Source organism: Quercus suber, unplaced genomic scaffold, assembly GCF_002906115.3.
Source record: "Quercus suber isolate HL8 unplaced genomic scaffold, Cork oak 2.0 scaffold_175, whole genome shotgun sequence".
In the NCBI taxonomy this organism is placed as follows: Eukaryota; Viridiplantae; Streptophyta; class Magnoliopsida; order Fagales; family Fagaceae; genus Quercus; species Quercus suber.
The window spans coordinates 997516-1016729 of NW_027069635.1; the positions used below are offsets into that span (position 1 = coordinate 997516).

The following is a 19214-nucleotide window of genomic DNA, read 5'->3' on the forward strand; positions in this document are numbered from 1 at the left end:
TTGGAGTGTTTGTTTAAGTTTTCTTATTGCACTTCAACTCATTTGCTTTAGTTAATTGATTGTTATTTGATGGGTTTTAATTACCATCCAAAAGTCTTTTTACTTGTAGACGATGAAATAAATATGTTTACAATGTATTGCCTCCATTCGTGTACAATGCATTTGCTTTTCTTGTAAAATAGAATTTTCTAGTTCACCAGGAAAACAAAAACAAAAACTAAACGAAATATGATTTGCTAAGTGGTAAGGCAATTGGGTTTTGGTGGCAACTAAACATAAGGGTAGTAATCTACATGTAGAAGTAGTAAGCTTCATTCATGCCAAATGGTAAGTTATTAGCTTAGGTTTCTGTACATATTAGTGTGTGTATATATATATATATACCTAAATTAAACATTTGAAAAAAAAAAAATCCGAGGTCTTAGAGTTGAGCCAAAATTGTTTCTTTCAATACTACACTTAGCTAGAGAACAAACACTTCATGTTTGGCATGTCATGATTTTTTATATATGCATAGGAATAGTAAACTTATACATAAGTGTATTCAAATGCTTTAACATACAAATTAAAGCACACCCCCTCCCAAGAAAGAATCCCTAAACAAATGAGGCTGCAAGGTTACAAGAGTAACATTGGAGCACGACCATAAGTTGGAGATACAACAAAAGTGAAATGTTGAATTATCATGGCTAAGACGATTTTAGCCTCAACCATAGCTAGAATTTTAGCTACACATATTCTAGGACTCAAAGCAAATGGAAAAAAAGAAGCTAAATGCTTTCGATGCTCCATAAATCTAAATGGGTTGAACTCATTAGCATCTTCGCCCCGTATCTCGGGGTCATGATGGACAACAATCAAGGCTAGATGAAACTGTGTTAGCAGGAATGTCAAAGTTCCCTAGCTTAACCTTCTTACACTGATTATCATGCTCCCCTTTTTTTTCTTTTTTTTTTTGCTGGATAATTGTTTATGCAGGGGCTCGAACCCCTGAGTTGAATGTCACTAAGGAGACCGGGTACCACTTGGGGCAACAGGCCCGGTGGTGATTATCATGCTCACCTGTTAAAAAATTTCATAGTAATTCGCATGTTAATTGGTAAGAATTAATACTTCACACAACGATAGATGAGATGGTAACTTTTAAAAATTAGGTGAATTATATTTTTTTGATTATTCTAGAAATTAATATTAATCCACAAATATTTACTATTCTGGTATTAAATAGATGCATTTATTTTCTTTATTAGTTATATATATTCTTTTTTTTTTTCTTTTGGGTAATGGACCATGCATTTTATTATTGTTACTTTTATTTGTTTGTAGTTCTCTTTCCAAAAAAAAAAAAAAAAAAAAAACCCCAGTAAGGGCTATCTTCTTCAAAAGCCATATGGGCAAGGCTAAATGGAGCAAAATGATTGAACTTGTTGGACACAAACTGTTTTACATAGTTTTACACACCCCAAACAATAACTGAAAGTTACAATTCTAGTTGCTTTTGAAGATGTGTATAAAACTATGTAGAATGGTTTATACACACATGAGTACACACGCACGCGCACTCACACATACACACATATATGTATATGTGTGTATATATATATATAAACTCACATATATAATTGAATTACGAAACCCAAAAAAAAAAAAAAAACAAACAAACAAAACAAAACAAAAACAACGAACAAACAAAAGCCAAAAAACATGCAACTCCTATGCACATTATTTTAAAATATTACAGGCTAGCAAGAAGTTAAACTTACAATATCAAGGTCATTTACTTTCTCAACAACTAGAAGTCCATTGTCACTAAAAAAGTGAACCACTTCTTCTCGTGCACCGCTTTGCCATTGCCATTCTTGATGTAGTCAACTACAACAAAAGTTGGTTTTTTTCTGAGAGTCAAAACCCTTAAAAAAGTATGAAAAGTCATCAAAAAAAAATTTTATTTTGATTTTTGAGGCTCTAGATGACTTGATGATCTTTGAAACAAATTCCCTCAAAAAAAAAAATAATTTTGATGCCTACAAGACCCTCAAAAAAGAAATTTCAACGGCCTACATACTTGACCCTTCAAACAATTGCTTTATCCTTACCGTGGATTGACAACCCTTGAAAATTTAAAAATAAATAAAAGAATAATAACCTTTTTTGAGGGCTTTCCAACCCTCAAAATAAGGTTTTTTTAATTATTAAAAAAAAAGGTGCATGTAGGCTTTAGAGAACCACATGTTACAAAATCTATATTATGCCAAAATACAAATCTCTTTCAATGTGTACTACAACCGCACATACATCAAAAGTGGAAATGGCTAAGGACACCCTATCTTGCCTAATACCACAACAGAAAATTCTATACACATAATCTCACAAAATTAGAATTAACCCAATACTATAATTTAAAGCTTAGGCAAAAGGAAACCTTTCATCATATGAATCTGCAAATGTAATGCTTACATCAAGTATAGGGTGAGCAGATTAAAGCAATGCAATCCATATATTTGGCACAAAGCATGCAATTAGACTCATCATTCGCATTCACAAAAATTTCTTTCAAGTGTGGCATTACAGCATCATAATACTGTTTGAATTGCTCCTGTTATAACAACAATTCCTATTATAAAATAAAATTGATGCATTATAAAATAAAATTGAGCATACTTGTATCATGGCCATGGGTAGCTAAAGTACAACAACTGATGCTAAAGCTATTAAAGCACCCTCTTACACCATTTGCTTCCCATTCTAGAATTTTTTACAAATTTCACAAAAGATATATCTCAAAGAAAATAAGAAGTCTCATTAGAAAAAGATAAAAGCATAGTGTATATCACCACAACATGATATAGAATAAGCTCATCAATTTTAATCTGATGCAACTTGAGTCAAGTAGAAGTTATCACTGGACACGTTGGATTGCGGACACGTGTCCGAATGCTGACATGTCTAGTGATAACTTTCACTGGATACAAGCCCTTCCCATTTTAATCTTTAGAAAGATATTTAAGTACACACCAACACATGATGCTAGATTAAATAAGCTATAGGATTTGTAGGTGAGCCCCTGCATACAAAAACAAACAAACCCTGCTTTCTTTGACACCAAAGTTAAAAAATAAAAATAAAAATAAAAAATAAATAAAAATAAAGAGCTTCTCATTAATTCACACCTGCAAGTCTTACTCTTTAACATTTCCCTATCCCATAGTTCTGTCATTTTCTCAATTATCCCTTCAACTTTCTAAATTAACACCTTAAAAAGCCTTTAATTTACTAAAAAATAGTACTTGAATTCTTCTAAGCACTGACACCTTAAATTATTATTAGAGTGTAGTCTTCATGATTATTAGAATGTAATGCAGTATCCAATATACACAACAGAAGTGGACGAACATGATATAACTTGTGAGATTCCATTAATTAAAATTATCCCTTAAAATCTAAAAATAAAATAATTAAAATTCACCTCTCCAATCAATTTTCCCAGAAACCAAACAGATAGTTACCAGGTTTGCATAAAAGTCCAGCACATAACACTACTAAAAAATGACATCCAAAATTGATATTGCATACAAAATTCATACAATCACAGGAAGCATGATATGCTAATTAACATATGACTGTAAATTCATCATTTTATAAATACAGAACACAGTAAGAGATGAACAAAATAATATCAAATTCTTTTCTCTACTTAGCTCCCAAAAAAATTCAACTTGTGACTTGTATTACCCTCAAAAGATTCAAAAAAAAATGTGCACAGCAACAACAGAATTTGTGAGAGATTTTACACGTCCAAGAAACCTGTTGAAATACCAGTCATGTTAGGACCTTAAGGGCCACGAAAGCACCTCACTTAAAGAAGACATTTTCTGCCATGCTAGTAATACTTACATCTCTTTCAGTTTTGAAAGTTTTCCAAACATATCACTCAACTGGTTATTCAGCGCATTATTACCAAGATTTCTGCACCCATCCAAAAAAAAAAAATGAGAAACAGTATTGCTGAAATACCTAGAATAATGAACGTTATATCCCTCATACTAGAATAATGAAGAAACATATTATTACACTTCTGCAGTAGTCTATACCTCATATATGCTCTCTTTGAACGTATAATATTATGGCAGAAAGCCCTTTCTAGGGTAAGGTTTCTTGCTGACAGATTGTTTTCAAGAGAATTTTATCTAATACATAACAGAACCATAAGATATATATATATATATATATAAGGGATGCAACCTACAACTATTAATTATTGCTCAAAGGATGGCTTGCAAAGACAGAAGCAATACCATTATAGATAATTAGGAGTAGCATCTGAAAACTTGTAAGTTACAGGATGCCATCCACGACGTTCATGGTCTTCGGAGATAACATAATAGCAAATTTCATACCCGAAGACAGAAAGACAATAAGTAGCTGCCAACAAGTTCCACTAAAAGCAAAAATCCATCATCAACTGAAACAAGACTAGAAGACAAATGTACAAGTTCCACTAAAAGTCTAAAACCCAGATGAGAAAAAAAAAAGTATAAATATACAAAATGAAATAAAGAAAACTTAAAATTACAACAATTTATATCACTTTAAAAATAATAATAATAACAATAATAAAAAACAAAGAGCAATAATACAAACCGCTTTGTACAGGAACAGAAGGCCAGTAGCCATACAACACCCAGATCAGCCCAATGCCAGCACAAAACACAGCCAAAGCTGCTATAAAACGACTAAATAACCTGCTCAACAAACACAGTGCAAATAGCTGCACTGAGCAATTTAACTTTATCATATACGAAATTTATTTGCAATTAGTATTCATCTCTTCCAAACCAAATAACAGGTACTGAACCTTTTTTTCTCTCAACCCTTCTAGGTGCAAGGTATTATATACTTCCAACTAAAGTGAACTTGTGTTGTGATCATGATTGGCCATTCTGAGATGATACTAGTAAAGGAAGCCAATCCGACCTTGTAATCTAATATTTTCCCCAATCTAGATTAAAACCAATTGTTAAACCTATCAGTACCAAACATGTAATAGAAATCGAAATTGCAAATACCAAACCCTAGAAATTAAAGTCTACAAGAACTAAAACAGAGGATTGGAACTCTTGGGAGATTTGTTGGAAAAACAAATTATTTAAACCCAGTCAGTACCAAACACGTGATAGAGATCGAAATTGCAAGCACCAAAACCTAGAAATTGAAGTCTAGAAACGAATAAGATCAAAGAAATTGAAGAGCTAAAATGGAGGATTAGAAATGCTAAGAATTTAAAACTTTGTTTGGAAAGGGTAAGAGTTTGATCGATTTTCACCTGATAAACTATTGGTGAAGCGAAAAGTGAAAATTTCAATTTTTTTTTTCTCGGAAATCAAACACAGAGAGAGAGAGAGAGAGAGAGAGAGAGAGAGAGAGAGAGAGGGACCTGTAATCGGACAACGGGGCGGCGGAGAGGGCTCGTCGTCGGAGATGAGATCGTCGACCACCGCGCCTCAACCCGCCGGAGAAGAGAGATGAGCTCCGTTCATCGACTTTTCTGAGATGAGCTCCGATTTTGAGTTTTGTGTCAGAGAGTTTTCTGCGTGTGAACTGTGAACGAAAATGGTTTTCCTTTTTGCATTTTAATTTTGACTTTGTTTCGAGGTTTGAAAATTTTGCGGATATCTTTTATCAAGGGTTGTCACAGAGTTGCTTTGAAAAATGTTTAAACTCTGAAGGGAAAATTCACGCGGGAGAGTTTTTTTTTTTTTTTTTTTTTTTTTTTTTTTTTTCATACCCTCAAAAAAGTGGGCCGAAAAAGGTTAAGATTTTGAGCCAATTTTGTGTCTTCAATTTGATCCTCAATTATCACTTTAAGACATATTAGAATTCAATAAAAAACATAATTTAACACACTTTGAGAATATCAAAACACATAAATCTTACATGTTAGATTGTTGTTCCTGTTTATAACTTGTGGTTAAGTGAAATAAGTGGAAAGCCTTTTCCTTGTACGTTGGTCCTGTCACACATGACTGGATTGGAGGCCACAATTGAATATTTCTTGTATAATGTTGCTTAATAGTTCATTTTATATGTAAAATGCTTCTTTTGGCTAAATGCCATGATTTTATTGGTTTATTATACAGGGATATGTTTCAATGTGATATATGTTTTTTTTATGGCAACCAAAAACAGGAATAAAATAGTTATGCGAAAGATGTAATACTTTATCCTTGATTTTATAAGGGAGTTTCACTTTCCAAATTAATTTCCACACTGATTAGGGTAATCCATGGTTTCTTCCTTCTTGCAACATTGAAGGGTGGTGGATTTCTTGAAGCATTGAGTAAGCTTTGTTAACTTTGTGTTCTCTTGAATTTGAATGTCTCCATAAGAGTGTCTTCCAAGCCAGAGGTTCTGGATAGTGGAAGTTGCAAGATTTTCTTGCAAGTGTGAGGCTGATACAGTCTCCTAATCAAATCATGTTTCCAAGTTCTTGAAGTTTTGATTGATAAGATCTGCCACTGTGCCATCAAGGAGGTTATTCCTTATAAGATTATGGTTTGAGCATTTAAACCAATCAAGATGAGTGAGGGGGATTTGGTGACCAACTCCTATCACCCACGACCCTCTTTCAAAGCAGCTAGACATGGTTCAGCCACATTTTTTGTTCCCCCCTCCCCCCTACTTCTTGGTTGGCAATTGGTGTCCCAGTTGATGAGGTGAAGCTTTCAATTTCCAATCTCATGTCCCTACAAGGAAAACCTGGTTATAGCATCAAGTTTATTATAGACTGCTTTAGGAACTTTAAGATAGGAAAATGTGTACAAAGGCATAACTTGAAACACAGAAGATATTAAGGTAGTTCTACCAACTTGAGATAAAAGTTTGCCTTCCATCCTTGGAGTTTACCCTAGACTTTATCTATAATATCCTGAAAATCAGCTACCCTCTTTCCTCTAAGTTTGAAGTTTATGCCTAGATACTTACTAGGGTTCTGTACAAGGTTAACTTGAAGAAAGAAGGCAGGGGAATCCTTCACATCTTGAGGTATGTTTGGTGAGCAAAACATGTCAAATTTATCAAAACTGATACACTGACCTGAGATTGAACAATACCAAAGGATGGTGTTACTTAGGTTAGTTGGGGATATCCTATCATTTTGGAAGAAAAAAAATGGAGTCATCAACAAAGAGAAAGTGTGTGAAGGATACCCCATTTTTGCCTACTATTATGCCTTTGATCTTCTTCTGATTCTCCTCCTTTGTGAGAGCAATGGATAAAATGTTAGTACAAAAAAGGAAAAGGTAAGGAGAGAAAGGGTCTCCCTGTCTTAGTCCTTTAGAAGGATTGAAGGCTTAGGTTGGACTGCCATTAATAAGCAGAGAGTATTGGACAGAAGTAACACACTCCATTATCTAGTCTACCCATTTGTTGCTGAAGTTCATGGATAGAAGGACAACCTTAAGGAAGTTCCAATTGACTCTATCATAAGCCTTGGACATATAAATTTTCAAAGCACCATAGCCTTTCTTTTGATTCTTCTTTTTCCTTAGGATATCGAAAATTTCATGAGCCAAGAGAATTTTGTTTGTAATGTTCCTACCTTGAATAGACATTTTGGTAAGGTGTAATGAGCATATCCATAAAAGGTTTAAGCCTAGAGACCAAAAATTTTGAAATTATCTTGTAGGTAACATTACAAAGACTAATGGGCCTAAAATGAGATACCTCTTCTAGGAATTTGATCTTAGGTATGAAGGCAAGGTAAGTCTGGTGAAGGGATTTCAAAAGAGTACCTGAGTGGAAAAAGGTGTGGACATAGTTAAAAATGTCTTGTCTTACTATACTCCATAGCTCCTAATAGAAAAATGTTGGTATCCCATCTAGACCAAGAGATTTCTGAGGTCCCAATTGGAACACTGCCCATTCAATTTCATCATCAATCACTACTTTGTCAAGATCATTTCTCTGGAAAGAATTAAGTTTAGGAACTTCAAGGTTTTCCAAGTCTCTCATTAGTTCCTACACTAATCTTGGGTCCGTCTCATTGTACTGATTTTTGAAATGGTCCCCCATATAGTTCTCAATATCACCTAACTCCTCCAATTGGTTCCCATCAACTGTCCTAATTTGCAAAATCCTATTCTCCTTTACTTAACCACAGTTTGAAAGAATTTGGTGTTTACTCCTAGCCTTTTGAGCCCATATAATTTCTTCTTTTCTCATCAAATTTTCAATATCCTCCCAAAGTTCTTTTTCCACTCTAATGTCATGTATTGTTTTGATTGAGTCTTGTAATTCCTACAAAGTCTTCTGTTTTTCCCTTAGATCTTTGTCCACCTTTCCAAAGATGTTTTTGTTCCATTTAGAAAACTCTTTCCTAACATTCTTTAGCTTCTACTGTTGTTTAAAAGCTCTTGATCCTTGAGGGTAAATACTCCAAGTATTTTAGGCCAGTGCTTTACAGCCATCATGAGATAACCATATTCTTTCAATCCTGAAGTGACTTTTCCTAAAGGGCTGTTGAATCTCAAAGTTTAGGATAATGGGACCATGATCAGATCTTAGGATAGGTAAGTTTCTAAATGCATAATGAGGATTCAAGTTGATCCCATCCATAATAACAAAGGCTCTATCCAGCCTTTCCATGACAAAAGTTTCATCTCCATGACCATTCATTCAAGTAAATTTTTACCATTTTGCTTCAAGATCATAAAGACCCAAATCAAACAGAATTTGTCTGAATGTCTCTGCACCTTCAATTCTCCTATGACTAAAACCAAATTTATCTTCCTGAGATATAATTTGGTTGAAGTCACCTATCATAACTAGTTTTTGTGAACTAAATTCCTAATGTTTTGTAATTTAGTCCACACTTCCTCCCTATTAGCATGGTTAGGATGCCCCTACACAAAAGAAATGGATAAAGGGGTACCTTTATTGTCAATGAGATCAACATGAAGCAGTTGTTTTGAGCTGTAAAGAATGTTGAAGCTCTAATTTCCTATCCATCCTAGTAGCAAACCCCCACTCAACCCTTCTTGAGGGACCTCCCATCCATTCCAAAAACCACATTTTTCCAAAATTGCAACTCCTTGGTCTTTTGCTAACTTAGTTTCCATTAAGAACATAATGTTCAGCTTTTACACTCGAGCCATTTTTTGGCTTTGCAAAACTGTAAAGGGGGTGCCCAGCTCTCTATAGTTCCAGCTTAAGACCCTCATGGTTGCTAGGGAAGCTGTTATAGGCCAACTTCCCTAAGCCCTTCAACTCTCTCAGCATCAAAAGATGTCCCTTTATCAGAAACATCTTGAAAGTGGCTGGTTTCTCAATCAAAGAATCCACATAGTAGATTTTGTTTAATGTTTCTCCCAAACTTTCATATTTCCTTCTTGATTCTCTTCTTTGAGCTTAGTCTTCATGTGTCCCTAGTTGATGTGTCCCCACTTTCATACACCAAAAATCTGATGTTAGAATAGAAGGAGGTGGGTTTATATTAGTTAAGGGAGGTCTAGGTCCAAGGGTAAGGAGTTCAATAGGGCCAAGATCCCTTTCAATTTTTCCTTCACTGCTCAATTGGGTATTATGCCTAATTTGTCTAATTGGACAGGCCCATTATGCCCTTTTTGGGGGTTAATCAGTATAGGCCCATTACTGGAGTCCCCCAATTCAAATCTGAATCTCCCTCTATTAACTCTTTGAACCAACGACTCTATGTAAGTATCAGGGGAATCAAGTATGCAACCCTTGTCCTATTCATGGCATTAGACTTCAGGTCAATTTTCATTCAAGCTATCTAGGTTGAACATAATTGCTATAGTGACACTTTCTAAATTCGAAGCTTCAAAATGTGGTCGAGTACTCTGGCCATTAGTAATATAAGGTCCATTACCTTCAATCCAAGTCCATTGAAGGTTTGATTCTTGAGGTGGTTGCCATGGTGGTCTAGATGAGAAAGAAGCATTATGACTTCCATTACCTAAGGGATTCTAACATGGTGGTATAGGACTAGCATGCAAGATGTTGGCATTTTCGTTTGGGGTAATCCAAGTATCATCTAAGTTCAAAGAATTTGCTAGGGTTGGAGGAACTGTGTATGGTTCTAGGTCAGCAACAAGTGTACTATTCAAATTAGGCATGGTTTCAGGTGGGTTCTGACTGGGTTGGTAGAGGTTTAGCAAGTAAGTATCTAAACGCAAAGAGGATGTGTTATTGTTTGGTGTGTTAAAGGCTGGGAATGAGTTTGCATGTGGTGAATGTGGTGTGCTAGGGGTACTAAGGTCAGGATGCTTTAAGTTAGAAGGGTTAGAAAGTACCTGTTCTTGTGTTTGGCCCACTTGTCCAAAACGAACTTGAGTGGTTTATCTCCTCCTTCGATTATGATAAGCTTGAAGCTCATTTGTGAATTAGAGTTGTAAAGCATCAAATCTATATTGTACCTGGTGAAGCTCTTGTATTTGCTACCTCTGCCTAAATAGCATTAGTCTACTCATGGTTTTAAAACCGAACTGGGCTAGCTGGTCCGATCGGTTCAACCAGGAATCGGCCTTCAATTCAGTCCGGTTATGTGAAAAAACCGAAAATAGCTTAAAAACTGGGAAAATTCCTTAAAAATTGGGAAAATTCGAAAACCAGCCGATTCAACTGGAGAACTGGGAACTAGCATGGTCAAACCAGTTAATTACCAGTTGGGATTTTTTTACTTAAAACTATGTCGTTTTTCTTTTCCTAGCCTAACCCTAAAGTCCTTACTCCTAATTCCTAAACATTCTCACGCCTCTGAAACTCTCTGCCTCACTCTTATCTCAAGCTCACACACGCCTCTCACGGTCTCACCTCAAGCCCTCATCCTCACAGTATCTGAACTCTAAAGTGTTTAATGATTTCCAACTCAAAATTCTAGATTTCAGCTACCCACAAACCATTTCAACTACCCACCCAAAACCCACAACTTAACCACCACCAAGACCCACAAAACATCCTAGCCATCCACCACAACTCACAAACCCAGCCACCCATGACCCATAAACCATCCAAAAACCCAAATCAATAAAGCCACACAGCAATAAAGGAAAAAAAAAAATCCAGAACTGAGATTAAAAGAATGAATCAACGATGGTGGAGGTGGCCAAGAAACAGTGGGGCTGACGACGATGAAGGATAACCAAAAAAAGAAACCCTCAGGAAGGTGAATTAATAGGTGGTGCTGACAACGGTGGAGATGCAATCGGTGATGAGTGGTGCCGATGAATGGATCGGTGGCCAGTGATAAGTGGCATCCGGGAGTGGATCGGAGGTCGGAGTGGATCGGTGGCCAGTGATGAGTGGCATCTACAGGAAAAAAAAAAAAAAAAAGATTGCTTTTTTTTTTTTTTCCCTACTCTGTTTCTCTCAAATCAGAAAAACAAAACAAACCCACCAACCCTCAAAGTGAATTTTATTCAAAATCAAAGCCTTGGAATTTCACAGAGAGAGAGAGCAAAAGGGTATTGGCCAATTTGGTTGTTGTTGTTTATTGTTGTTGTTGTTGTTGTTTTGAACTGGGTATTTGTTGCTTTGTTTTGTAAATGTTTTGACTTTTCAGGGGATCAAAAAAGACTGTATTTTTCTCTCTCCCTATAAAGGCCGGACATACACACACTTGTTAATATATATATATATATATATATATATTTATATATAATTAAAAAATTATTGATTATTTGTATAACTTAAACAAATAATAATTAAATTATTTTTGATGTCACCGGTTCAACCAGGGTCCGACCAGAAAACTGGTAATTAGCTCATCGATCGGTTCTTTCACCGTACCGGTTTTTAAAACCATGGTTCTACTTCTTCCATGTTATGGGTGCATTGACCACGTGTATGACCAATGAGACCACATCTAGTACACAATTTATGAACCCTTTCATAGCAAAATTGAATCCAGATCCTAGAACCATCATCTAGTCTGAGAATGAATCCAACAATCACTGGTAGCCTAGAATCAATTCTCACCTTCACTCGCATAAAACAAATGTTTCTTGGAATTTTATCTTCACAATGACACATCTTTTCAGCTAGTTCTGGGTACTGATATTCCAAAGACAAACCATTGGTTGGACCCACATAGAGATGAAATTAAGTTGTAGGTTCCCAATCACCAAATTTAGTCTCCATCGTTCCAAAACCAGAAGCACTCCATCAACTGCCCAAGGACCTTCTGTGCAAATATGCATTAAGTCTTCCAAGAACTCAATATGAAAAATGTAAAAATACGATTCTCTTCCTACAATTGAAACTTCCCCCCTAATTTTCCATGCAGAGTTGATCAGATGTTATAGGCACGAAACAAGAACTTTCTATAGTCTAACAGGAAACCAATCGCACAGCAGCTTCAGAAATCTCTTTGGATCACTAAATCCTCAAGATCAGGTTCTACCACAAGCCCATGTCTTACAAACGGAATTTCTTCCTTTTCACTAGGTAGGAGGTCTGAGTCTAGTTCTTCAGCGAACAGATCCGAGATAATATCAGAGTCGCTACTGTCAGTCCATCCAACTTCTCTAGGAGCTATATTATCATCCATTGTGAAATCAAGGTAAGGTTTAAAGAAGGTTGCATGCACGGAGAGAACAGTGCAGTACAACACCTTCTAGACACTCTTATGAACACTGAAAGGATAGAAGGTTAGAAAAAAAAGGTGTTCTTGATAAGGACAAGGAAAGTATGAAGAAGAAGACAGAAAAGGGTTCAGAGGAAGTAAAAGAAATAAGGAATAAAAGTTAAAGTAATATTGAACTGTAGTGACTAGTTAGAAACAAGTTGACTTAGTGCAAGCAAGGTCACGCCTCAAGCATGCAAAGGAGTATAGAGATTTGGGATATAATGGTGAAAAACATGCCGGAATTAAAAGGACTTAATAAGAAAAGAAGACTTACCTACAAGGACGGATAGCGTAGAAAAAGAGGGTTGACAAATTTTTTGAAAAAGAAAAAAGATGAAGAGAGAATAATAGCTTATCTAGGAAAACGACGGCAGAAACCCAAGGGGTTGAGAGGCTCACTGTTGTGAGAAGAAAACATATGACTTTTTACCTTTCTTTTTCACTTCTTAATCACTTCTTTGGGGCTAGTTTGGGCTTTTCTTGCATTTGGGCCTTTGGGTCCATATTAGCAAAAATGGGTATCAACAAAGTCATGTACAGAGATGAGAATCATTCCCACAAGCTCAAACCAAAGAGTCCATTTGGAAATATTATGGGCAATGAAATTAGCCTTTCGAAAAATATGGTTTACAAACCACTCATCAAAAGAGTTAAAAAGCAATAAGCTTTTATTTATAATATGTTTAATCACCTAGTGATGAGAAAGAGAAGTAAGTTTCTGTAGTTGAAGAATATCAAGTTGGAAGCATCTCTTTTGCATATCACGTGTTTGTACCCCAACTTTGTTGTCGTTGCTACTGCTAGTTTAGCTGCTTTTGCTTTAGCTATATAGGGGGGCTTTGGTCTTTTTATGGCTTTATAAGCAAAAATTGATTATCTTTTATAATTTTTGCCCACTACTACTCCACATGATTTCTCCTTGCCAACGGATGCATGAAAATTCACTTTCACATGGGGCTGAGAGGGTCCCAAATGTTGCCCATGTTAATATCACTATCTGCATAGTCGTAAAACAATGGGTGGCCAAGATATATTTTATTAATTTCTTTACTTAAGAGCAAACGGTCAAGAGCTTCTTTCTTAGTTTGTCTTGTTCGATTTCTTGCAGTGGAAGCTCCAAGAATTTTTTCTAGGGGGGTCAATGAAAAGATGAATCTTGAATAGGAGATGAATTCTGTGGTCTACATGGTTTTATTACAAATTTGTCCATAGTACTAAGAAGATAATAAAAGAAAAACTATAAGTTAATTTGGTATATTGTTTCTTCATATAATGAACATACTAATTATGATTGTTAAGATTAAATCTTGGAAATAATCTATTATTTCTAAATACAATATCATTGTGCAACATTGGCGTGATGGTTGCTTTATAAATATAAGTTCTTGTAGGAGTGGGAGTTGGGAGGCAAGGACCGGGGTTCAAGTCTCTAAAAGGGAACTTCACACATATATACATTTAGATTAGGCTAGAGTGAGATTTCTATCTCAAATCAAAAAAATAAAAATACAATAAATATATTTATTATTGTTATAAAGTGATTTAATTATTATTATTTAGAATATTTTTATCAATTAGTTTATTTCTTTACTCTGTACAATTTTTTTATTTAACAATTCAACTCAACTTTGACAACTATTGGTCTTTATTATTCTATTAAGAAAATTTTTGTTATGTTAACATTTGTTTTTGTCTTCACTCTTCACTCAATCACTTTGTCTCTCTTCTCCCACCTCGTCTAATTTTTTTATTTTTTATTTATTTAGAATCCCCCCTTGTCTAATTGTTTAATTGTCTTTTAGTGTTAACATTTACTAATTATTGACTAATTGACTGACTAGAACATGCCCCAAACCCTACTTACAAATAACAAATTAATTAAAAACACATTTAAATTTAGTCACTACACTCGTAGATTTGATCAAAATTTTTAATTAATTATAATTTTATTTGCAATATATATATTTGCTAGCTCAGGGGTTCATTTGAATCCCCTTAACCAAAGCGAATACCGCCGCAGATTTTTGCTGCCCATGAATTTTTCTCATCTATATCATATTATAACAAATAGTTGTGAACAATATAAATTTTCTTTCTTCCTCTATTGAGTTAGTTTCTACTTTCTACTGATTTATTTATTTATTTTGTTGCTGAATAAGTTAGTTTCTACTAATTACACAAGGTGAAAGGGACTTTTTTTTTTTTTTTTAAAGATGAACTAAAGTTTCCATCCCTTTTTTGCGGGTCACATTTAGTTGGGATTATCTGCAGCCACGCTATCTTCCAAAGAAGTAGTTTAAATGTCCTTCTTGGCCTTGACTTTTCACAATTTCCTCCGTTCTTTGTTTTCAATTAATTGGGCCACATAAATTGTATTCGACAATAAATATATAGTCTGTGTACATGGTCCCCAGACCAACTACAGACCAAAAACATGAAAAAAATCAAAAGCATCATTTACATAAAGCATCCTAATCTGGAAAAAGTCCACCATGATTCCGAAATATGTTTCCTAAATTAGGGTAAGTGGTATCTTTTTTATATTTAAATATCAATTTTTTTTTAGAAAAAATAATATCAATTAATTCAATTGACTAATCAATATTGAAAAGGATTATCTCTTATATACTAAAAAGTGTAATAGAAACTCAAAATTATTAATTAATTAATAGAATAATATGTAACTATTGTAACATCACTTTTACATTGTCATTCCACAAATATAATTTTTATTATACATCAATTATAATATCTCATTTCAATCATAATGGTAAAATAAAGTAGTGAAATTTTTTATTTTTTATATTATTTTTTTATGAGAATTTTTTATATTACTAAACTTACTACCGAATATTCTAAAAGCATATAAAAAAAAAAATCTCAATTTTAATACCAGTGATGAATCCAGTGAAAATGACAACCACCCAATTACAATCTATAATATAATAAGATAATTTTAGTAAAAATTGAGATTTTTTTTATATGGTACTAAAATAACTCATGCTTGTTACTATACTATAAAAGAAAAGAACTTCGTCAAAAAAGGTGTGCGCTTATAATAGCCAGTCCATTGAGTATCAGCTGAAAGTGGGAGAGGATAAAATTTTTAATATATATATATATATATATATATAAATTCAGGACCAGGACTTAGGAGTAAGGAGTAGTTAAGCTTTAGTCAAATTCTTGCCAAATTGCAGCCCCCAATCCATATAATCTTCTAACAGATTGTCACAAAGCATCATATCAAAAACAACAAATCAAACATGGAAGACATGTTGCTATACTCATCCCTCTCTCTTCTTCTCCTCCTTGCAGTAGCTTTCAAGTTCTTGCTCCAAACAAGAACAAAACACAAACACCTCCCACCAAGCCCGCCTTCTCTACCAATTCTAGGCCATCTCCATCTCCTTAAGAAGCCATTCCATCGTACTTTCCGCCACTTTTCACAAAAATATGGTAACATCTTCTCTCTAAAATTTGGGTCCCAACTCGTGGTCGTTGTATCATCCCCATCTGCAGTTGATGAATGTTTTACCAAGAACGACATCATTTTAGCCAACCGTCCTCGCTTCCTAGCCACCAAGCACATTGCCTACAACCACACCACCGTGGCAGCAGCTTCTTATGGAGACCATTGGCGCAACCTTCGCCGCATCAGTGCCTTAGAAATCTTCTCAACAAATCGTCTCAACATGTTTCTAGGAATCCGAACAGATGAAGTCAAGCACTTGCTACACAAGCTGTCACGAAACTCGTGCCAAGGTTTTGCTAAGGTAGAATTGAAATCAATGTTCACAGAGCTGACATTTAACATCATAATGAGAATGGTGGTAGGAAAGAGGTACTACGGGGAGGATGTGAAAGACGAAGAAGAAGCAAGGAAATTCAGGGGGATAATGAAAGAGCTAGCAGGGTTAGGAGGGGCCTCAAATCCACAAGAGTGTGTGCCCTTGTTGCGGTGGATTGATCATGGGGGTTTGGAGAAAAGATTGATGAAACTGGCCAACAAGACAGATGCATTCTTGCAAGGTCTTATTGATGAGAAGAGGAGTAAGGAAGAGAAGGGGAACACTATGATTGATCATCTGCTTTCTTTGCAAAAATCACAGCCTGAATACTACACGGATCAAATTATCAAAGGGCTTATACTGGTATGTGTAGGTCATTTCTCTTTACTTCTTCTTCTTCTTCTTCTTCTTCTTTGGAACTAGATGCTAATTAAGAAGCTGATAACATCAATACTCAAGATTGTTAAATACGATATATATTGGAAATTCGGTAATCAAATAACCAAATCTGACCCAATTGTTTATTTGACAGATCAGAATAAAACATTTATAACACGAATTTGAAGTCAACCTCGTAGTCTTGATTTCTAATCAAGAAGTTGTTTATGTAATTATATTCTTCTCACAATTTCTGTATTTTTTTTAGAACAGGATTCTCTTGCAAGGTTCAGACTTGAGACTAATTTTATATGTAACAGTATAGAGAGTTATAAGTCATTTACAAAATAAAATTTTGTGGTACTCATTACTCTTTAATCATATCATATTAATTATTTTATTTTTTATTGTTCTTTTTCACAGATATAAATTTTGATTTTTACCATCTAGAGGTAAGCTAAAGTCGGGGTAAATCTTGTGTCCAGTGCTCTTTCACACGCACTAGACAAAACACCAGGCCAATACCTATTACCCTACTTGTACTATCTAGCATGACTATCTATTGCATTGAGCCTACTTGGTTGTGTTAACGACTCGGTAGTGATGTAAAAATTTAGAAAGAACCCCAACAATATCTCGATCTTTTGATTCAGTGATATTTTATTAGGATATCCTTTGTCAGAATATCAGTAATCAATTCGTAAAAATAAATATTAGCTATCAATCCATTTTTACTTTAAAATTCTTGGCGTGATTTTATGAATCTCTTTAATAAATATTAGCTATCAAGAAAATTCTTGGTGTGATTTTACATCTCAAAGTTTCTGATTTTAGAATGTACATCCTAAAGTTGGGGAGTATTTGGATTTAACACCCTGATGTTTCAAAATTTGAATTTTACACTCTAAAGTTTAGGGGTGTTTGAATTTTACATCCTAAATTCTGAAACTTTAGGGTGTAAAATCCAAACACTTACAAACTTTAAGGAGTAAAATCCAAACACCCCTAAAATTTAGGGGGTAAATTCTAAATTTTGAAACATTAGGGTGTAAAATTTAAACACCCCCAAATTTTAGAAGGTAAAATCTAAATTTTGAAATTTTAGAGTATAAAATCTAAATACACTCAAATTTTAGGGGTGTAATTTACAATTTTTCTCTACTATTAAATTCTTGTCATGATTTTAAGCACTTATTGAATATAAAATAAGCAGGTCTTGTTAGGTGCTGGGACTGACACATCGGCAGTGACATTAGAGTGGGCAATGTCCAATTTGCTCAATCATTCTCAAGTGTTGAAGAAGGCTAGAGCTGAGTTGGATAATCAAATTGGACAAGAAAAATTAATCAATGAACTAGATGTCTCTAAATTGCACTATCTACAAAATATAATCTTGGAGACTCTTAGATTGTATCCTGCAGCCCCATTGCTTTTACCACACATGTCCTCTGAAGATTGTACCATTGGAGGATATGATATTCCACGTGAGACAATGTTATTGGTTAATGCATGGGCCATACATAGAGACCCTAATATATGGGATGATGCAGCTAGTTTTAAGCCTGAGAGATTTGAACGTGGAGAGAGTAATGTAAACAAGTTAATGCCATTTGGACTGGGAAGGAGGGCTTGTCCTGGGGCAGGCCTTGCCCAACGTACAGTGGGCTTGACATTGGGGTCATTAATTCAATGCTTTGAGTGGGAAAGGATTAGTAAAGAAGAAGTTGACATGGTTGAAGGTAATGGGCTCAGCATGCCCAAAGCTGTGGCATTGGAAGCCACGTGCAAAGCACGCCCGATTATGGCTAAGGTTCTTTCTATGTCTGAGGATGAGTTTGAACAATGTTCTTGAGGTTTGCAAGAATAGCTTAGCTATATTTGCAGAGATTACTTGAATATTAGTTACGTAGTAAACGTTATTGTAATAAGTATATTGCTAGCTAGTATTTATATTGTATTAGTGTATTCCTACATTTTTAACTTTTTTCTCTTTTTAGCTTTCCCTATATAATAATTTGTATTAACTTTATAGTTTATAGGCATAAGGAATAAGAAAGGTTTTGGAAGATTAGCATATTTGCTTTCCTACTATTTTATGTGACATTATGGTTTACAGTTGCTAATTTAATAGAGTGTTCAAATAAAAAATTTTGGGAAATGATGTAATTTAATTGATTTTTTATGGGGTACTATTTAGGGCTTGTACTTGCTTGCCATGCAATACAAGTAGTGATTAAAGCCAATTCTAAATTTTATTTATATTACAAAACAAAGATATAAATTATTTGATTTTTTAAAGAACATAGAGATTTACATTAGTCAAAAGAGACACTAATTTTAAGAACTTTGATAATTATGTCATAAAAAGTTAATCTTATTCGTATAAGAATTTTGATCACACA

At 34.6% G+C, this 19214-nt stretch overlaps 1 protein-coding gene and 1 long non-coding RNA gene across 9 annotated transcripts; one reads left to right on the forward strand and one right to left on the reverse strand.

Moving 5' to 3' along the window:
- Positions 1–482: 482 nt before the first annotated feature.
- Positions 483–5746, reverse strand: LOC112025871 (uncharacterized). 8 transcript variants are annotated; one of them, XR_002884296.2, is made up of 6 exons: positions 4642–5746; positions 4296–4473; positions 3895–3966; positions 3733–3804; positions 1764–1872; positions 483–1062 (listed from the first exon to the last, which is right to left on the reverse strand). It is a non-coding gene; the product is annotated as an uncharacterized LOC112025871 (long non-coding RNA). The 8 variants fall into 8 exon arrangements; XR_010630760.1 differs by lacking the exons at positions 483–1062; positions 1764–1872 and having other exon boundaries at positions 1885–3804; positions 4642–4999; positions 5435–5746; XR_010630763.1 differs by lacking the exons at positions 483–1062; positions 1764–1872 and having other exon boundaries at positions 1885–3804; positions 4642–4742; positions 4856–5746.
- Positions 5747–15885: 10139 nt separating this feature from the next.
- Positions 15886–18908, forward strand: LOC112025878 (cytochrome P450 81E8). Its single transcript, XM_024058563.2, has 2 exons — positions 15886–16797; positions 18026–18908. The coding sequence occupies exons 1-2, from the start codon at positions 15910–15912 to the stop codon at positions 18662–18664; spliced, it is 1527 nt and encodes a 508-aa protein (XP_023914331.2). The 5' UTR covers positions 15886–15909; the 3' UTR covers positions 18665–18908.
- Positions 18909–19214: the final 306 nt, after the last annotated feature.